Consider the following 20,112-nt stretch of genomic DNA (forward strand, 5'->3'; position numbering starts at 1 on the left):
ATGGGGTGTTAAAATGCCACAGATTGCCAATGATTGTGGTATTGTGCTTTTTTTTGGGGGGGGGTTTCAAGAGCTACTGATAGCCAATGATTGTGGGATTGTTTTGGGCTGGGGAGGCAGGGTTGCAGGGGACTTTCTTCTATGTATAATGGGATAACAGAAGAGTTGCACTTGGCTTCAGTGGGTGACTTTTGAAGGCTAAGCATTCCTTAACCACTTCATTATCAGCATGTTTCCTAATTTCCAAAAATGCATGACAAAAAATAAATAAAATAAAAAAACACATTTGGTGTTCACTTTCCACTTAAAACCCACCAGAAAAAGAAGAGGGCACACCATGCTAATATTAGGATGTTTAATCACTTGCTGTCTGCCCTATAGCAGTTTTATGTGATTCTGCACTTCTGGGTAGTGAGTGCGAATGCAAGCTGCCAGCTCGCTCCCACTGTGAATATACACAGCAGGAGCCGATCAGCAGGTACTGCAGACTTGATGTCAGCCAGCACCCATCAATCATCCTGCAGACAGGACGGTGGTCTGCCTAGGGAAGGCATGGATGCTGTGTCTACAAATCAGGGACAAGGATCCAGGTCTTTCCCTAGTAAAAGCACCTCTGACTCTGTAGTAAAACAAAGGCTAGGCACATAGTTAACCCAATAATCACCCCTGATGTTAATCCCTTCCCAGCCAGTGTCATTAGAACAGTGACAGTGCATTTTTTGTCACTGTATTATTGTCACTGGTCCCAAAAAGTGTCAGTGTCCGAATGTCCGACACAATATTGCAGTCCCGCTATAAGTCGCTGATCGCCACCAATACTAGGAATAAATAATATATTAAAAAATGTACACATTTTGTGCAAACCAATACACTCATTGGGATTTTTTTTACCAAAAATATGTAGCAGAATACATATTGGCCTAAATTTATGAAGAATTTTGATGCTTTTTTTTTATTGAATTTTTTTTTATAGCAGAAATAAAAAAATATATATTTTTTCTCCCCCAAATTGTTTTTTTTTGTTTATAGCGCAAAAAAATAAAAACTGCAGAGGTGTTTAAATACCACCAAAAGAAAGCTCTATTTGTGTGGAAAAAAAGACATACATTTTATTTGTATACAGCATCACATGGCTGCACAATTGTCAGTTAAAATAACCCAGTGCCGTATTCACAAACAATGGTCTGGTCATGAAGGGAGGCGCTTTCAGAGGTCAAGTGGTTAATAAAACAAAACTTGCTAATTCATTCTGATTCATTCAGACGTTACTACTGCTTTCTTTTTAAGTGTTACAAAAGCTATTGCATTCTGTAGACTTGAACTGGAAATGATAAAATTACCCTGAGAGGAAATCTATCAGGCCTGTGGTATGGCTGATACCCTACTGGGCCTCCTTGTTGAAGAATTGCTTGATGGGCAGCATGCAGACCTTCCCCGACGATAGGCGCAGCATTGTTCCGAGCATTGTGATTGTTCCCAGCATGTTGATTAACATTGTTCTCACTTTCATCTTGGTCTCCAAGCAGGTAGGAGTGTAGGTCACTATATAATTCAAGCACAATGTATAATTTTTTGTCAAAAACATGTTAACATTGTATATAATGAAAATAAAAATAAAAAAACTATAAAACAAAGGGTTCAGTCCGATATTATCACAAAACCAGTTTGGTTAATACATAAAAGAAGATTACAGTTATAAATACAGTACATTGAATCTGCTGCCCAAGCCAAGCAACAATTTTCTTAGTTTATCAATCAAGAAAAAGCCATCAGGGATCGCAAGACCATTCTGAAAAATGCAGATATTTAACTCATATTAATGCAGCATTGTATTCATTAGCCCTCTATCAGAGCAGTTTTTGCAATTTTTTACACATAATTTAAAATGCACATTTTAGTTAAACCCCCAAAACATTTATACAAAATATTGTTTCTGAATCAGTAAGGAGATAAACTGGTCCTCAGTATTTACAAGAAAAATACCAGCTCCCAGACACTGATCTACTGCTATACGCAGTTGACCCACTTTGTCAACTCATTCCAAACAAAGTGCTAGGCAGGTCATGTGATAAACGTTCGGGTTATATTTCCACTATATATTCATTAACCACTTCAATACAGGATATGTATACAGCCTTTCTTCCCAGACCAATGTTTAGCTTTCAGCACTCTCACACTTTGAATGCCAATTACTCAGTCATGCAACACTGTACCCAAACACAATTTTTATCATTTTTTTCATATAAATAAAGCTTTCTTTTGGTGGTATTTAATCACCACTGGGTTTTTTATTTTATGCGACATAAGTGAAAAAAAGAGCGAATATTTTTTTAAAAAAACACATCTATGATAACATTTTACAAATAAGTAAATTTTGTTCATAAATTTGGAACAAGTATACGGCTACATCTCTTTGGTAAAAATAACCCAAATTAGTGGATATATTTAGTCTCTGTGAAAGTTATAGAGTCTACAAGCTATGGTGAAAGTCACTGAAAATTGATCGCACCTGATGCACTGATGGCCTATCTCATCTCTTGAGGCTCCGAAATGTCAAGAAAGTACAAATAAACCCCAGATTACCCCTTTTTGAAAAATAGACAGTCAAAGGTATTTAGCAAGAGGCATGGGGAGTTTTTTGAAGTTGTAATTTTTTCCCACAACTCTTGGGAAAATTAAGAATTTTTTCTTTCACAAAATTGTCATAATAACAAGTTATTTCTCACACACAGCATATGCATACTTCCAATTAATTACACCCCAAAATACATTCTGCTACTCTTCCAGAGTATGGCGATAGCACATGTGTGTGACTTTTACACAGCCTAGCCACATACAGACATCCAACATGCAGGGAGCACCATCAGGGGTTCTAGGAGCATAAAATTACACCTCTAATTTCCTAACCACCTATTACATTTGTGAAGGGAAAACACAGATACCAAATAGATATGAACAAGTCAGACTTTTAAGGCATGGAAGCAAATAGGAAAGTACAAAACAATATTTATTTTCTTGAAAAATACAATATCATAAGTGTTCAAAACTATATAAAAATCATATGAAATTATATAATTTGTACATTGAGCCCTTGTGCGTCATGTCTACGCATTTCGCAGTAAAGGCTTCCTCGGGACACGGAAAAAGGTTCAACGATGTAGCAAGGGGGAAGAACAATAAATCTCACTATCTGAAATTAGATATATCAGTTAAAATTAAAAAAAAACAAAGCATATATACATAAACTTTGCATTGTATGTCACATTTAAAAAGCATGTGCTCAACTATCCAGAAAGCAGGGAGGCAAGCATAATCAAAAATGATGGAGAAAAAAAAAAAAGTGAAAATACCTTCAAATGAGCTGCGCTTCAAGTACAAATGTGCGACATAATCTCTTGCGACATCACATGCCAAACGAGAGGTGTCATATATATATATATATATATATATATATGTATATATATATATATATATATATATATATATATATATTATACTCTGTCAAAGTGGAGCCTTTTATATAGGCAAAATGATCAGCCCGTTCTATAAGAGGATGAAGGACCATGTATATTATGCCACTGGTGGCCTTTTAAACACCACCATGGGCCATCATATAGCATTCAAGCACCACTATGAACCACAGGTATTCAAATTTGCCACCCTTGAGAGTATATAAGACCCTTGAGGGGGCAACTCTGACCAGAAAGTTCTTCAAAAATAAACCCAATGGGTTTATAGCCTACGGGCCACCCATTATCCTGGTCTGAATGATATGATGAGCTTTAGACCCTTATTCTATAAGAATCCGTATTAGCTTGTATGTTCCTGTGAGCCTAACGCATGTCTGTTTTTCACTTCTCCCATATTGAGTTTCTTTTCCCTCTCCGCTCTTTGTCCCCATTGAAATATAAATATATATTATTTTTGTAAGTACTAGCTTGCGCCTCACTTATAGTGATTAATATTCATTATATATAGGATCCCAGATATGAATACATGAGCTACCACGTAATATACAGCAATGTATGGTATATGATTGCATCATTGGGTTATATGTTTAAATCTATTGGATTTCTCACTCATGGAAGCTTTAATTATAAATATGTAAAAATGTATGTATGTATGCATTTTCCTAAGCGTTCATGTGTGTTTTTATTTGGCTAGCATGTGCTCTCTATTCACTACGATTGTATCATTTGTACTTGAGGTGCAGCTCATTTGAAGGTATTTTCACTTTTTTTTTTCTCTCCATCATTTTTGATTATGCTTGCCTCCCTGCTTTCTGGATAGTTGAGCACATGCTTTTTAAATGTGACATACAATGCAAAGTTTATGTATATATATGCATTGTTTTTTGAATTTAAACCCTGTTATATCTCATTTCAGATAGTGAGATTTATTGTTCTTCTCTCTTGCTACATCTTTGAACCTTTTTTCGTGTCCTGAGAAAGCCTGTATGGCGAAACACGTAGACGCGACGCACAAGTGATCAATGTACAAATTATATAATTTCATATGATTTTTATATTGTTTTGGACACTGTTATGATACTGTATTTTTCAATAAAATAAATATTTTTTTCTGCTTTCCTATTTGCTTCCATGCCTTAAAAGTATCTTCTTTGTTTTCCCTTGATACATTATGGATGTGACATCGTGGGTGCACCCTCCTTCCTATTTCTTACATTTGTGAAGGCCCTGGAGCCCCAGGACAGTGGAATTAACCACAAAATGACCCAATTTTGGAAAGCAGACACCCCAACGTCTATTCTGTGGGGCATAATGAGTCTTTCGCATGGTTCATTTTTTCCACAAGGCTTTGGAAGACGTGGAAAGAACAGGAACACCATTTTTTTTTTTTCTACACAAAGTGGTCAGTTTATAAGATCTTTCTAACTCAAAGCATGTATATAGCAAAAATGACACCTCAAAATACATTCTACTACTCCTCCTAAGTATTGCAATGTGTGAGACTTTTACACAGCCTGGCCACATAGAGAGGCCCAACATGCAGGGAGCACCATCGGGTGTTCTAGGAGCATAAATTACACCTCTAATTTCCTAATGACCTATTACAATTTTGAAGGACCTGGAGCACCAGGACAATGAAATTACCAACAAAATGACCCCATTTTGGAAAGAAAACACCCCAACGTCTATTCTATGAGGCATAATGAGTCTTTTGAACAGTTCATTTTTTACACAAGTCTTCAGCAAATGTGGAAAGAAAATGATTTTTTTTTTTTTTTTTTTTTACACAAAGTTGTCAGATCTTTCTAACATATAGCATGTATATAGCAAAAATTACACCCCCAAAACACATTCTGATACTCGTCCTGAGTATGGCCATACCACATTTGTGAGGCTTTTACACAGCCAGTACACATAGAGAGGCCCAACATTAAAACTAGTACCTTCAGGCGTTCTAGGAGCATAAATTACACATCTCATTTTATTCCTACCCATCACACTTTTGAAGGTCCTTGAGCACCAGCACAGTGGAATTACCCACATAATTACCCAATTTTGGAAAGCAAGCACCCCAACTTATATTCTATGAGGCATGGGCTGGAGACAGGTACTCTGATCGGCTAAAGATACTCGGGTACTCTAATGGCCTGGTGAAAGGTACTTGGGTAATCTGAAGGGCTAGAGATAGGTACTCAGGGACTCTGATGGGCTGGTGACTGGTACTCAGGTACTCAGATATACTGTGAAAGGTAATCAGGTACTCAGATGGGCTGTGACAGGTACTCAGATATACTGTGACAGGTACTCGGGTATTTAGATGGACTGTGACAGGTACTCAGATGGACTGTGACAGGTACTCGGGTACTCAGATGGACTGTGACAGGTACTCGGGTACTCAGATGGACTGTGACAGGTACTCGGGTACTCAGATGGACTGTGACAGGTACTCGGGTACTCAGATGGACTGCGACAGGTACTCGGGTACTCAGATGGACTGCGACAGGTACTCGGGTACTCAGATGGACTGCGACAGGTACTCGGGTACTCAGATGGACTGCGACAGGTACTCAGGTACTTTGATGGGTGATGACAGGTACTCTTTATGGGGGGGGGGGGGCAATCACTGTGTGTTGGTGTAAGCGGTAACGATATGTTACTGCAATCTCCTTCTCACACACTATTGGTGTGTGAGGAGAACCCAGTAACATCTTGTTATCATGGTTTGTTTACATTCTGTGACCGGCTGTGATTGGACACAACCAGTCAGGTGGTAAAGAGACAATTTCAGTGGCTCTTTACTGCGATAGGGGTTGGGCTGTGTCAGGATGACAAGCCACATCCCCGATCACCACTCTGTGTGTGCCCTAGGGGTGGGCATGAGCACCCTGCACCTGGACAATACATGTGACTGGCTGTGATTTAACCATTTAAACAGCCATATTATTATTATTAGTCAGAATTTATATAGCGCCAACAGTTTGCACAGCGCTTTACAACATGGGGGCAGACAGTACAGTTATAATACAATGCAATACAGGAGGGATCGGAAGGCCCTGCTGGTTAGAGATTACCGTCTAGAATATGCTTAAAGGAGAAGTATGGGAATCAGTTATTGTCCCTTTTATACTTACCTAGGTGGACGTAGCATCAACCGATGCTGCATATGTCCCCTGGCGTCTCTGCACTGAGAACTGAGTCATCAAACAAAGCCGAAGGCTAGGTTTTCTCAGCTCCCTGAGCAGAGAGCTACTGACTATCAATCAGCAGCTTTCCTGCTCTGCTCCTCCACGCTCATTGGAGCGCTGAGCTGTGGAGTGGCAGGGAGCGGCCATCTCAGCAGCTCATTGAGACGACCATCAGTCCAGGCACCTGGCTGATCCAGACTTCCAGAGTTGGGATGACACGTGCCTGGACTGATCTGTGTGACATCAGCAGAGAATGCACTTTAGCACACTCTCTGCTGAAAATGGGTCAGAGGAGTGAAAAACATATTGCACTCCTGTGACCCATAGGAGAAGCCCAGCTAAACAAGCTCAGGCTGGACTTCTCCTTTAAAAATGGGAATGTGATATGAATCTGGAAATAAAATTCATCATCATAGTTGCCAACATTGCAAAAAAAATCTATAGGGACACTTTTTTGTCTGCGGGGGGGGGTCTTATTGTAATTAGGGGGCAAGACATTCATTTGAAGGTGTGACATAGCAGGGAAAGAAAAATGTGGCTCGCCATGCACGCTGCAGCAAAAAAATGGCTTAAAGGGGTCGCGAGAGAGAAAGAGAAATGGGCAAAAAAAAAAAAAAAGGAGGGATGAGGGACAGCAGATCCAACACCACAATAGAAATATGTGTATTTCAGAAAGTTTAACAATCAGCAGATAAAGATACTCTAAACACCTGGTGTAAGTGCTTCAATCACCCCAACACCAGGGTTGCTATGTTGTCAGAATGATTGAAACACATTGTTTCTATTATTACATTGTAATATAAAATGAAATAGTTCAACTCACCATAATGCGGAATCAGTGGGAGCCCTGAGTGTGTAACTTGCCACCAACGCCTGCCACCAGATGCCATCAGGCATTCCAGTAGAGTCCCTTTTTACAGCGGGCACTCCCAACAAAGTCTCTCCTTGCATCAGGTATCCCCTACTTACATCAGGTGTCCTCCAGCGGAGTCCCCCCTTACATCAAGTGTCCCTCAGCGGAGTCCCCATTACATCAGGTGTCCCTCAACGGAGTCCCCCCTTACAACAGTTGTCCCTCTTACATCAGGTGTCCCTCAGCGGAGTCCTTCCGCGACATTCCTCCTTATATCAGGTGTCCCCCAGCGGTATCCCTCTTACATCAGGTGTCCCTCAGCGGAATCCATCCTTACATCAGGTGTCCCTCAGCGGAATCCCTCGTTACATCATGTGTCCCTCAGCGGAATCCCTCGTTACATCAGGTGTCCCTCAGCAGTGCCCCTCCTTACATCCTCCTTGCTACTTCTTAAGCAGAATGCTTTGCTCGACATTCCCTCGTACAGTTCTGTCAAAGTCTGCAGAACTGGTCTTTTGGGATATTCTCAATCCATTTCGGGAGATGACAACTTTTAGAAGAGATACTACCATATTAATGAAAAATATTCTTCTGTCCAATACTACTCCACATCACCTCTCCCTATTCCATCAGATGTATTCTCATTTGACACCAGTTCTTCTGAGGATCTGGATGATCCATTGTTTGATGCGGAGTTTAATCATCTTCTCACAAAACATTCTGCTACCTCTCCCCCCAGTTATCCATACATCTTTTAAACCAAAGTCCATTTTTTATTCCACACATGCAGAAGGCCCTTATATAGAAAGTTTCTATAGGATCGTGTTTGCAGATTTTAAAAAGTTATGTCAGTCCTCTAACACCACCAAAACTAGAAACTTGTCGTGCCTCAAAATCAGAGCCCTCAAATCTTTGATGTAAGCAGACGATCTAGTGGCCGATAAGGGTGGATGAATTGTTATACATAATAAAAGCGATTACATTGAAGAAGCTAGGAGACTGCTCTCGGACACCACTACATATAAGAAAATCAACGAAGACTGTACTCCTGAATTTGCAGGAGATAGACACGTTGATGTCTGCGGCCTTTCAAGATAATATCCTTAATACATTTGAGAAGTCTTTTCTTCTTAAAGACTTCTATCAATTCCCCTACTTTTGCCACCTCCCCAAAGTTCATAACCATTTAGACAGCCCTCCAGGCAGACCAATAGTGGCTGCCATGGATAGTGTCACCACTGGGTTAAGTCTACGTATTGACCAATTCCTCCAGCCCATTGTTCACCAGCTACAGTCTTACATCAGGGACAGGACTCATTTATTGGAACTCCTCTCTGCCTACAAGTGGGAGCCAACTTATGCTTGGCTCTCACTTGATGTCCACTGTCTGTATACATCCATTCCCCATTCTTTTGGCCTATTGGAATTGGAACATTTCTTAGCCAAAGCCCCTTTCATTAACCCCCATCAGGCTTCTTATTTTGGTTGCCACCTCTTTCTGTTTGACATATAATTATTTTATTTTTGACTGGGATTTTTATGTGCAAACACAGGGAACAGCGATGGGGGCAAATTTTGCACCCTCATATGCTAATTCGGCTATCGGGTTTTGGGAGAATGTATACATTCTCCAAAATAACCCTTACGTAATGTAGCTTTTTTTTGCCGTTACATCGACGATATTATAATTTGGGATGGTCCTGTCGATGTGATTGACCAATTTGTAGATTATTGTAACAAGAATCAAAATGGCTTATCTTTTACCTTTTTCACCAATCCCGATATGCTACCTTTTCTTGATCTCGAGTTGGGTCATGATGAAGTTACCTCTGCTATTATTTCTAAAAATGTCAAACCCACAGCAGGTAACTCGTACTTGCACTATAATAGTTGCCATCTCCCTAAATGGAAGGACGTTTTTTTTAAGGGGTTTTGTATGCGCTCACAGGGTGACAATGTGGGTGCATGGGTATTTTGTGTGCCAACGTACCAGTAGTGGATATGAGAAAAACTAGAGTGTAAATGTTTGGACTTTAAAGGCACACTAGTAAACAAGCTAGAGGTAAAAATAGGGTTATTATTAAATTTTTCTTTAACATAGATAAAAACATTTTTTGTAAATAGTACACATAGGTGTATACACTATAGGAAGCAGTTCAAAAAGACTAGTAATTGTAAAGTACCCTGTACATAAATAAATCTGACATCACATTGCATATCATCACCATATTATAACCACAGCAGAAATTAATAAACAAGAATTTCCAGCAAACGATCTCCAAGCAACTATGTAGTTATATAGCAGTTGTGAGTCAGATTAAGAATCCGGGGTACAAAACGCTTATCTAGTTGCTCGACATGTTGCGCATAAGAGTGCGCTTCTTCAGAAGCTTAAGATTCTAATAAAATATATACAAAAGAACAAAATCAGAAAGAACGATTAAAAATACATAACAGTACAAATTATTAACATATTAAGAGAAAAAGAGGGAGGGGGAGAAAGTTCCGGTTCGGCCATTCAGGGGCAGATAGTCTCCCCAACAAAGCTCAGGTAAGGTGGAGGCAGGAAGCAAAGTCACCCAGTTAGGGCATATATTTGTAAAAAACAGTGATAGGGGTTATTGTGTGTTGTATTCAATATATGTATATTAGCTAAAAAAAAAAATCTGCTATTGAGTCAAGCGGGACACATTAGGTGAATAAACATAAGAGACAAAACCATGCAGTTATATTGCATGCGTAGAGAATATTCAAAAAACAAAATTATGATTTGTAGTTCCACCACATATTATTGGATGTGATTGAGGTCATCTAGGGGGTGAAACAAGGCAATTAGTTTATCATGGTGAGGAAAGAATGTCTCAACCTGATGAAAGATATACATATTAAACAATACATTTATAAAACCAGGTAATATAATGATAAATAGCCATCAAGTCGGCCACGGCAGGCAAATGCCAGTTGCCTTGGGGAACAACGTAATAAAGGGATTCAGGTGGTGATCTAATAAGTGCATTATGTGTCTATAAAAAACAAAACATAAATATCTTACCATATAATCTAGGAGAGCGGGGTAGTGATATACTCAAATGTTGGATTCTAATATATACGTTTGCTTACCAGCATTTGAGTATATCATTACCCCTGCTCTCCAAGATTATATGAATCGTAAGCTCCCGAAGAAGCGTACTCTTATGCGCAACATGTTTTGCACCCGGATTCATAACCGCTTCCTGCCCGCCCTATAGCCGAATGCCGGCCTTCGGGCGGGCGGCTTCCCGTGCCTGGCCGTCCCTGGACGGCCTGGTGTTTACTTCCGCAATGCGCGCCGCCGCGGGCGCGCATCGCGGAAGTTCTGTGTTTGCCGTGTCCCCCGGGGACAGGCAAACACAGATCGCTGTAAACGGCCAATCACAGCGGCCGTTTACAGCGTGATCGGCGTGTCCAATGGGAGATGATCTCATATGTAAACATATGAGATCATCTCTCAGCGCCGCTCTCCCTCCTCACACAGACAGCGTGTGAGAGGGGAGAGAAGAACGGCTGCAGCAGCCGTCAGTGTAAAAAAGTAAAAAAAAAAAAAAAAAAAGTAAAAAAAAAGTGCCATCCTCCCCCAGAGCCATCCTCCCCCAGTGCCACCCCCCCCAGTGCCATGCCCCCCCCCAGTGCCATCCTGCCCCAGTGCCATCCTGCCCCAGTGCCATCCTGCCCCAGTGCCATCCGCCCCAGTGCCATCCTGCCCCAGTGCCATCCGCCCCAGTGCCATCCACCCCAGTGCAATCCACCCCACCCCAGTGCCACCTGCCCGCAGTGCTATCTGTCCCCAGTGCCACCTGTTGTCAGTGCCATTTGTCCCCAGTGCCATCTGTCATCAGTGCCACGTATAAGTGGCATCTGTCATCAGTGCCACGTGTTATTAGTGCCACATAGTGTCATCAGTGCCACGTATTAGTGCCATCTGTCATCAGTGCCACGTATCAGTGCCATTTGTCATCAGTGCCACCTGTCAGTGTCACGTGCCATCTGTTGTCAGTGTCACGTGTCATCAATGCCACTTATCAGTGCCATCTGTCATCAGTGTCACGTGTCATTGGTGCCACGTATTAGTGCCATCTGTCACCGGTGGCACGTATTAGTGCCACGTATTAGTGCCACATGTCATCAGTGCCACGTATTAGTGCCACGTGTCATCAGTGCCACATATTAGTGCCACGTGTCATCAGTGCCACGTATTAGTGCCACGTGTCATCAGTGCCACGTATTAGTGCCACGTGTCATCAGTGCCACATATTAGTGTCATCTGTCATCAGTGCCACGTGTCATCAGTGCCACGTATAAGTGTCATCATTGCCACGTATCAGTGCCATCTGTCATCAGTGTCACGTGTCATTGTCCTGGTATTTCAAAAGTGTAATAAGTAGTCAACAAGTTAGATGTGTAATTTATGCTCCTAGAACACGTGATGGCGCTCCCTGCATGTTGGGCCTCTCTATGTGGCCAGGCTGCGAAAAAGTCCCACACATGTGGTATTGTAATACTCAGGAGGAGTAGCAGAATTTTTTGGGGGGTGTCATTTGTGGTATACACATGCCACGTGAGAGAAATAACCTATTACAATGACAATTTTGTGGAGAAAAATAAAGAAAATGAAAAATCTTCATTTTGCAAAGAATTGTGGGAAAAAAATGACAACATCAAAAAGCTCACCATGCCTCTTACTAAATACCTTGGAATGTCTACTTTCCAAAAAGGGGTCATTTGGGGGGTATTTGTACTTTCCTGACTTGTTTGGGTCACAAGAAGCGAGATAGGCCACCAGTACATCAGATGTGATCAATTTTGTGCGATTCGCACCACAGCTTGTAGACTCTCTAACTTTCACAAAGACCAAATAATATCCACTAATTTGGGTTATTTTTACCAAAGATATGTAGCAGTATAAATTGTGGCCAAAATTTATGAAGAAAAATTAATAATTTGCATAATTCTGTCACAGAAACAAAGAAATATGCGGTTTTTTTCAAAATTTTCGGTCTTTTTTCATTTATAGCGCAAAAAATAAAAACCCCAGAGGTGATCAAATACCACCAAAAGAAAGCTCTATTTGTGGGAAAAAAAGGACACAAAATTCATTTGGGTACAGTGTTGCATGACTGAGTAATTGTCATTCAAAGTGTGAGAGCACCGAAAGCTGAAAATTGGTCTGGGCAGGAAGGGTGTTTAAGTGCCCAGTAAGCAAGTGGTTAATCCGACTCACAACTGCTATATAACTACATCATTGTTTGGAGATCGTTTGCTGGAAATTCTTGTTTATTGATTTCTGCTGTGGTTATAATATGGTGATTATATATAGATAATATGGTGATATTATGCAATGTGATGTCGGATTTATTTATATACAGGGTGCTTTACAATTACTAGTCTTTTTGAATTGTTTTCTATAGTGTATACACCTATAGGTACTACTTACAAAAAAAAATATTTTTATCTACGCTAAAAAATAATAATAAACCTATTTTTACCTCTAGCTTAAATTAAATCTAGATGCCTTTCTCCTGAAAAACCCATCCTCATACCATTAGTATTAGTTCCAGTGTCGTAAGCCTTAATGTAAAACGTGCAAATACATTAAACACAGTCAAAAGTCTTTCACCACTAAAGGGACTACCCTTACACTAAAAGCGTTTTACAATTGTTCTTCAGACTTTGCCGTATATGGACTAACCTGCACGATACAATCTACAATCTCAGGACCAGGTTTGGAGAACATAGGAGATTCATGGAAAGTGGCACCAATCCACATAGTGTGCCCAGACACTTTACCCAAGCTCACCAACAATCTACCAAAGGGTTACAAGTTTGGGTAATTGAGCAAATTCCCAACTCCCTTCCAGCTGAAGAATGTTTCAAAAAGCTGTGTGCAAGAGAAACATTCTGTATTGGATTTACTCTTTGTCAGAAAGGAGATTTTTTTGTTAGTCAGTTGTCGTTTGAGTTGTTTGGCCATAAATGCGGTCGGTTTGTTCGCTGATGAATATGATTGTAGCTTAAGGCATTTTATATAGTAATCAAATTTCATATGAAGGTGTTCGCTAAGTTTAGACCTAAGATCTTTTAAGTCCGCGGAGATCGTGTCTGAAGGGGAGGATTTGTTAATGGCTTCTAAGGTTCGAATTTGCTGGAGCATGGAGACCGTCGTGGCCGCACGAGCCTTTTTTTGCTGCGCTCCCAGCTTAATAAAAAGGCCGCGTAGGCAGGCCTTATGGGCATTCCAGATAACAGCGTGGTCATCAACAGAATTTTCATTAGATTGGAAGTAGGAGAGGATTTCTGATTGTATTTGGGAGGCAAGGTTAGGGTCATTAAGGAGGCATGAGTTCAATCTCCAGAGAGTGTGCCTGGGTGACTGTGATAGCGGGGCTAGTTTGACAGTGACAGGGGCGTGGTCGGACCACGAGATAGTTCCTATACTAGAATTAGATATTGACTGCAATAAGTGTTTATCTGTGATAATCAGGTCTATTCTGGAGTAGGACTGATGGGGGGGGGACAGGTGTAATCTCTTTCTGAGCCGTGCATACACCTCCATGAGTCATAAAGGTCTTCGCGGGCAAGCATAGCTGCCAGGGTAGAGGGTCTGTGCTTGGTGTGGGAAGTTGAGTCCAGTGCGGGGTCAGAGAGACTGTTGAAGTCTCTGCACATGATTAATGGTGCCAATCTGTAAGGGGCCAGTCTGGACATGAGGGTGGTAAAGAATTTATTTTGTGCGATATGAGGAGCATATACATTGACAATGGTTAGAGGGCGGGTATTGACTGTGGCCGATAGAATTATATATCTCCCCTCTGCATCCTTCTCGAAATGGTGAAGCTTAAAGTCCACCGAGGCGCTGATAGCTACCATCACCCCCCTTTGTTTCCGTGAGGCATTCACAAAGAAAGTGTGAGGGTAGCGTTTGTTAGAACATCTGGGGGGGTCAGTCTGTGAGAAATGAGTCTCTTACACACAAAGGATGTCAGAGCGGAGATTAGACGCTTCTCTCCAGAGGAGGCTGCGTTTAAACGGGGAGTTTAGGCCCTTGGCATTAATAGTGGAGATTGTGAGGGCCATGCCTACCGGGAGGACAATGGAAAAGGGAGGCTCAGAAAGAGATTACTGTAGCAAACACAAATATGTAAAAGGCGAAACAGTAGTTGTCGAATGCGTTCTGTGAAAACAAGGTATGCAAACCTCTAAAAAGAAAAAAAAAAACGGTGAAAACAAGGCAAGAGATACGGGGTGTTAAGGGGGTAAACCGTAACAGTACGGGTATCTATTTGTGTGCCTAGCACACTTTAACCTGGGGGGTGTAAAGAGGAAGGGTGCACCAATAAACAAACAATAATGTCGTTTAAGTTCAAAGAAACTAAAGCAAACAGTGGTAAGTACTTATACTTGCGAAGATCCTTGTTCGGACCAGGGTGTACTGCGAGGCTAGGTTTCACGTTCTCTTCGCGAGGTTGTGTCCTTTCCAGCAGGGAGCGAAGAAATATGCTCATTAGTGCGGCCGGCATCTCTCGGGGGCAGCGGGGAGGAAACCCCAGTTGGTCAACTTCTTATACCCATCTTTGGGGTTGAGGATGGGAATCACTTGCTGTTGGTAGTTCACCAGAAGTTTAGTGGGGAAACCCCACCTGTAGGCGATCTTCTTCTGTTGCAGGATGGATGTGACTGGAGAGAAAGCTCTGCGCAATTCCATCGTCGCTGGGGAGAGGTCCGTGAATAACTTGACATTGTTGTAGGGGGAAGGTAGAGACTTTGACAGTCTGGCAGTGGCAAGGATTTGCTCCTTAATATGAAAGAAATGGATTCGGGCTAGAATGTCTCTGGGGACGTCATCAGGCAGGTGAGCGGGTTTAGAAATCCTGTGGGCCCGGTCAATTAAAATGTCATTGCTACTCAAGTGAGGCACTAGTGTGGTGAATAGTTGCTGAAGGTATGGAATAATGTCCGGTGGCTTGATGGATTCCGGAACCCCTCTGAATTTAATATTATTGCGCCTGGTGCGGTCTTCCAAGTCCGCCATTTTTAGCTTCAGGCGATGAATTTCTGCGGAGTGATGGTCATGTGCATCTCCTCTATGGTATCTGTTCTCTCTTCCAGACAATCCACTCTGTCGTGTATCTGGGACATCGAGAATTGTAATTCTCTGTGGAGATCCTTCTGAAGGGTGAGCAGCATGGTTTTTAGCGTGGCTTCAGATACTGGATTGTCCGATACCGGGACCGCTGCAAGAGAGGGTGTCTGGTCTGTATTCTGTCCACCAGCTACAACTGCAGACCAAAGCTGCTTCTTTGCATGTGGTTCCTTGCCTGGGGATTGTGCAGGGGATGAGGCCAATCTCTTACCTCTATCTGAGTGAGGTGTACCCTGCGGCACAGGTAGCGGTGGTAGGGTGTCCATCTCGGCCCCTTGGAGAGTGGAGCTTTCCTCTTCAGCGCTGAGGACGCGGATGCCCGGTGGAGTGTTGAGGGCTGGGGGAGGACCTGCGAGAGCTCCCTGAGCCTGGCGCCATCTTGGGCCTCCTGCATGGCGGCGGACGAATAGTAGTGAGTGAGGCGGCGCGGCGCAGGGGGTTTCTGTCGTTTCTTCGACATACCCCGGAGTCCTGATGTGTGTCCCAGTCAAGGCCGTATGCCTATTCGGGGTGCGCGGTAGCTGTAAGTAGCTCGTCTCCCCGCTATGGAACGGAGCTGCTGAGTCAGGCGGCCATCTCGATCAGGGGCTAGTCATGCCCCCGGGTCCTTTCTGGTTTAACCCCTACACCCTGTGGAGCTGTGGCAATGGTAGCTGTGAAAGACTAGGTGTAGCAGTGTGTAGCAAGATGGCTGCCAGGCTTCAATGTAGGCCGAAGCCAGGGCCTTGCCCGGAGAGTTCTGCCAGAGAAGATAGTTGCCCGGTGCAGTGGGGTAGGGGTAACAATGAACCAGTCCTCAGAGGCCTTCAAGGGTATCTCAGCAAGGAGATCCACTGACGGTGTGGGGAGAGGGGGGGGGAGATTGAAGGAAAGCAGGCAAGCGAAAGTTCAAATATCCCCACAGGGGACTCACCAGGCCGGAGGGGTGCGGGGCTGGGGATCTCAGGAGCCTCCTGCGTGCAGCGGGTGTAGTGAATCGGCGGCTGAGTGTGCTTCTTCCGGGATGCCCGGACCCGCCGCCGGATAGCTCCGTAGGAAAGCCCGGGGATCCCGGAGGCCTAGTAGGCCGCAGTAGGCCGCAAGATGGAGTCTGGCGAGGCGGCCTCCAGCGGCCGGAACGGACCAAATCCTGTGGATCCCGAGCGGAGAAATTCGTCCAAAATCCCCTAGATTTATGGAGAGGCGTCTGAGGAGCAGATTGAGGTGGTTTGTGGGTACCTCGGGCACTCTGGAGTAGAGGATGGCTTCAGATGGTTGTAGGCCTGGCGGAGCTCTGCTGAGAAGCGTCCGTCCTCGGTTCCGGTCGGCCACGCCCCCCCCCGGATTTATCCTGGTGGGATGAATGAAGGAATTGAAATCTCCACCATTCTATAATCTAATCTGTCTATATAGTCCCCCATCAGAGTACCTTGAGCCCTCTAATATTATATTATATTAATATTTTATATATATATATATATATATATACATATATATATACACACATACATAAGGGAGTCCAATCATGTATATATATGTTTTTTTTTCTTTCCTGTAGTAATTCGTGTTATTAGACATGATCACCAGATGTCATCACTTGTCATGTCTTTTTGTTTAAATCTTTTTATTGAAAAAAAAAGTAGTCATACACATAGTAGTTATATACTGTGAAATGTACATATGACAGTCCGAATAATAAGTACAGATAAATGATAAACCAGTAACAAACTGTAGGTATTGAAAAGTGTACCTACTTAAAGTGAATATGCAACCAATCTTGATCGCTAAACTCTATACCAATAACTTGAGCATATAAAAAAAAAGGAACCGTGTTTATTCCATTCAACCTGTCCAGCTGTACTTAATCAGATTAGAAACAAGGTGGTAATCTTAGACTCAATTATTAAACGATTTCCATGGGAACCAATTCTTATCATATTTCTGTAAATTACCATCCCTATATGCTAAAATTTGTTCATATTCCATTACGGAGTTCATTCTTGCATTGACACTTATAATTGATGGAGGGTCTGGTGTTTTCCAATTACGCATGATCAGGGATCTTGCCGCTAGGAACACATGCATGACCACTGATTTAAATTTTGGTGGGAAGTCGTTTATATTTATACCTAGAATGGCCTGTTCCTTCCGGGGTGGAGCCTTTTTCCTTACGATCCTAGAGATCATTTCAAACACTGCTACCCAAAAGGATTGTAAATTCGGGCAGGCCCACAACATATGTAGCAATGTCCCAACATTCCCGCATCCCCTCCAACATACGTTGGAGGTGCCTTTAGAAAATTTAGCAACAATGTATGGGGTGTAATACCATCTTAACAAGATTTTTTGCATTAATTCGTCGTAGTTAGAGCACCTGGAGTACATACTTGTGTGTTTTATGGCCATTTTCCATTGGAGATCTGTGAATTATTTTCCTATTTCTTTTTCCCAACATAGAAATTGCATGGGTTTGGTGAAGGCATCTTTAGAATTCAAAGATTGATAAATTACTGAGATACCTTTAGTTTTTGGAGAGCCAGAGTGTAAATGAAACCATATTTTTTCAGTGACTGGCAACCACACCACTTGAAATGTCTGAAAATAGGAAGCCAGTTGCGTATATGTTAAAAATTCAGAATTTGTAAGATGGAATTTCTCCTGTATCTTATTAAATGGAAGTATTTTACCCTCTGCAGTTATATATATCCAGTTTACTACTTTGTGTAATGACCATTGGGATAGTCTAATGTTTGGTATATTCCATTTAGCAATGTCCAAAGGTATTGGTACTCTTTTAGATGGGTAAAATTCATTACCTTCAGTTGTTATTTCTTTCCATGCTGTGACTGAGGCTTGAATAGTAGGGTGTTTAGGGATGTTGTTCTGTTTAGTAATACAAGCTGCCATAAGCAACGCCAAGGGAGGGGAATCCTTTATCCAAGCCTTTTCCAATTTACACCATGGTTTGGCATCTAAATCTATGAACCAATATCTCAGTTGGTCCAGAAGAAATGCGGTATAGTAATCCCGCAATACGGGGATTCCCATGCCTCCCGTGGATTTGTGTCTATGTTGCATATTGGGGGAGCATCTAGATTTTTTGCCATCCCACACAAAGTTCAACAACTGCTTTTGTAAAGTAACTAAGGAAGAGTGCGGGAGGGGGGATTGGCAGAGCCCTAAAAAAATAGGTTAATTTGGGAAGAATAAAAATTTAGTATGCCGCGATCCGGCCTGACCATGACAGATAAAACTTCTGCAGTTTATTGATATCCTGTTGAAAGGATAATACTAGGGGAGCATAGTTCTTTATACAGTTTATCAGTGGGGTAAGTAAGATTCACGCCTAAGTATTTAATCGAGGTGGTAGTCCACGGGTAAGGGAATGCATTTTTAAGATACGTTTCTAACGGTGGGCTGATGTTCATTCCTAAGATAAGTGATTTTGATGTATTAATTTTATAAAAAGAGATTTTACTAAATTCCATAAGTACTGAGTGCGCTGCTGGCAGAGAAACTGAGGGATTAGTTAGGGACAGTATGACGTCATCTGCAAATAATGATACCTTGTACTGCCCCCCACTCGTATGTATACCTTCGATTAGTTGGTCTTCTCTCAATCTCTCTGCCAGAGGCTCCATCACAAGGGCAAAAATGATTGGAGAAAGGGGGCAGCCTTGCCTGGTCCCATTCGTTATATCAAAGGGTTTTCGAATATAAGCCCTCGGTATACACATGGGCCGAAGGTTGTGAATAAAGGGCTAGTATAGCATCCCGTATCGTACCTTCCAACCCAAATTTAGAAAGCACTCCACGCAAATAACCCCAGTGGATTCTATCAAAAGCCTTCTCTGCATCAAATGACAGAAGCAGAGAAGGCTCCCTTTTTTGCTCCACCAAATACATGAGATTGATCATTCGTCTGGTAGCGTCAGTAGTCTGACGGCCTGCTGCAAACCCAACTTGATCATAATTAATCAATTTGGGTAGAACTGTTTTCAGTCTATTTGCAAGTAGTTTAGCATGGAGTTTCATGTCCACATATAATAGTGATATCGGACGAAAGTTCTGCGGTACATTAGGGTCTTTTCCCGGTTTAGGAAGAGTAACGATCGTCGCTGTGAGCATTTCTGGAGGGAATGATGCAGCTGCTGTCGCAGCATCAAACACTCGGGACAGATGTGGCACTAGACTAGAGCTGAAAAGTTGGTAATATTCCGATGAGTAACCGTCGGGGCCTGGGGTCTTATTGCGCGGGAGGCTGGCTATAGCGTTCACTATTTCTGATAAAGTAAAGGGTGTATTTAGATGCTCGAGATCATCTTTGGACAATTTAGGTAATTTGATTGAATCCAAAAACGCAGTGATTGAGGATTCAGTGGGTTGGTGTGTCTCTCCATCTGATTGTAAGTTGTATAGTGTCTTGTAATACTCACTAAACATATCAGC

The 20,112-nt window shown here is 42.1% G+C and overlaps 1 protein-coding gene across 6 annotated transcripts in view; it reads right to left on the reverse strand.

Moving 5' to 3' along the window:
- MARCHF6 (membrane associated ring-CH-type finger 6) overlaps window positions 1-20,112 on the reverse strand; it is a 1,566,402-nt gene that overhangs the window by 391,203 nt on the left and 1,155,087 nt on the right. For all 6 annotated transcript variants that reach the window (XM_077491957.1, XM_077491954.1, XM_077491953.1 and 3 more), the window contains one exon: window positions 1,341-1,542. In XM_077491957.1, coding sequence (XP_077348083.1) covers window positions 1,341-1,542 — 202 coding nt within the window. The remainder of the gene's footprint in view (window positions 1-1,340; window positions 1,543-20,112) is intronic.

This window comes from Lithobates pipiens, unplaced genomic scaffold, assembly GCF_037356315.1.
Source record: "Lithobates pipiens isolate NorthernLeopardFrog02 unplaced genomic scaffold, aLitPip1_a1.2 Scaffold_19, whole genome shotgun sequence".
NCBI lineage: Eukaryota > Metazoa > Chordata > Amphibia > Anura > Ranidae > Lithobates > Lithobates pipiens.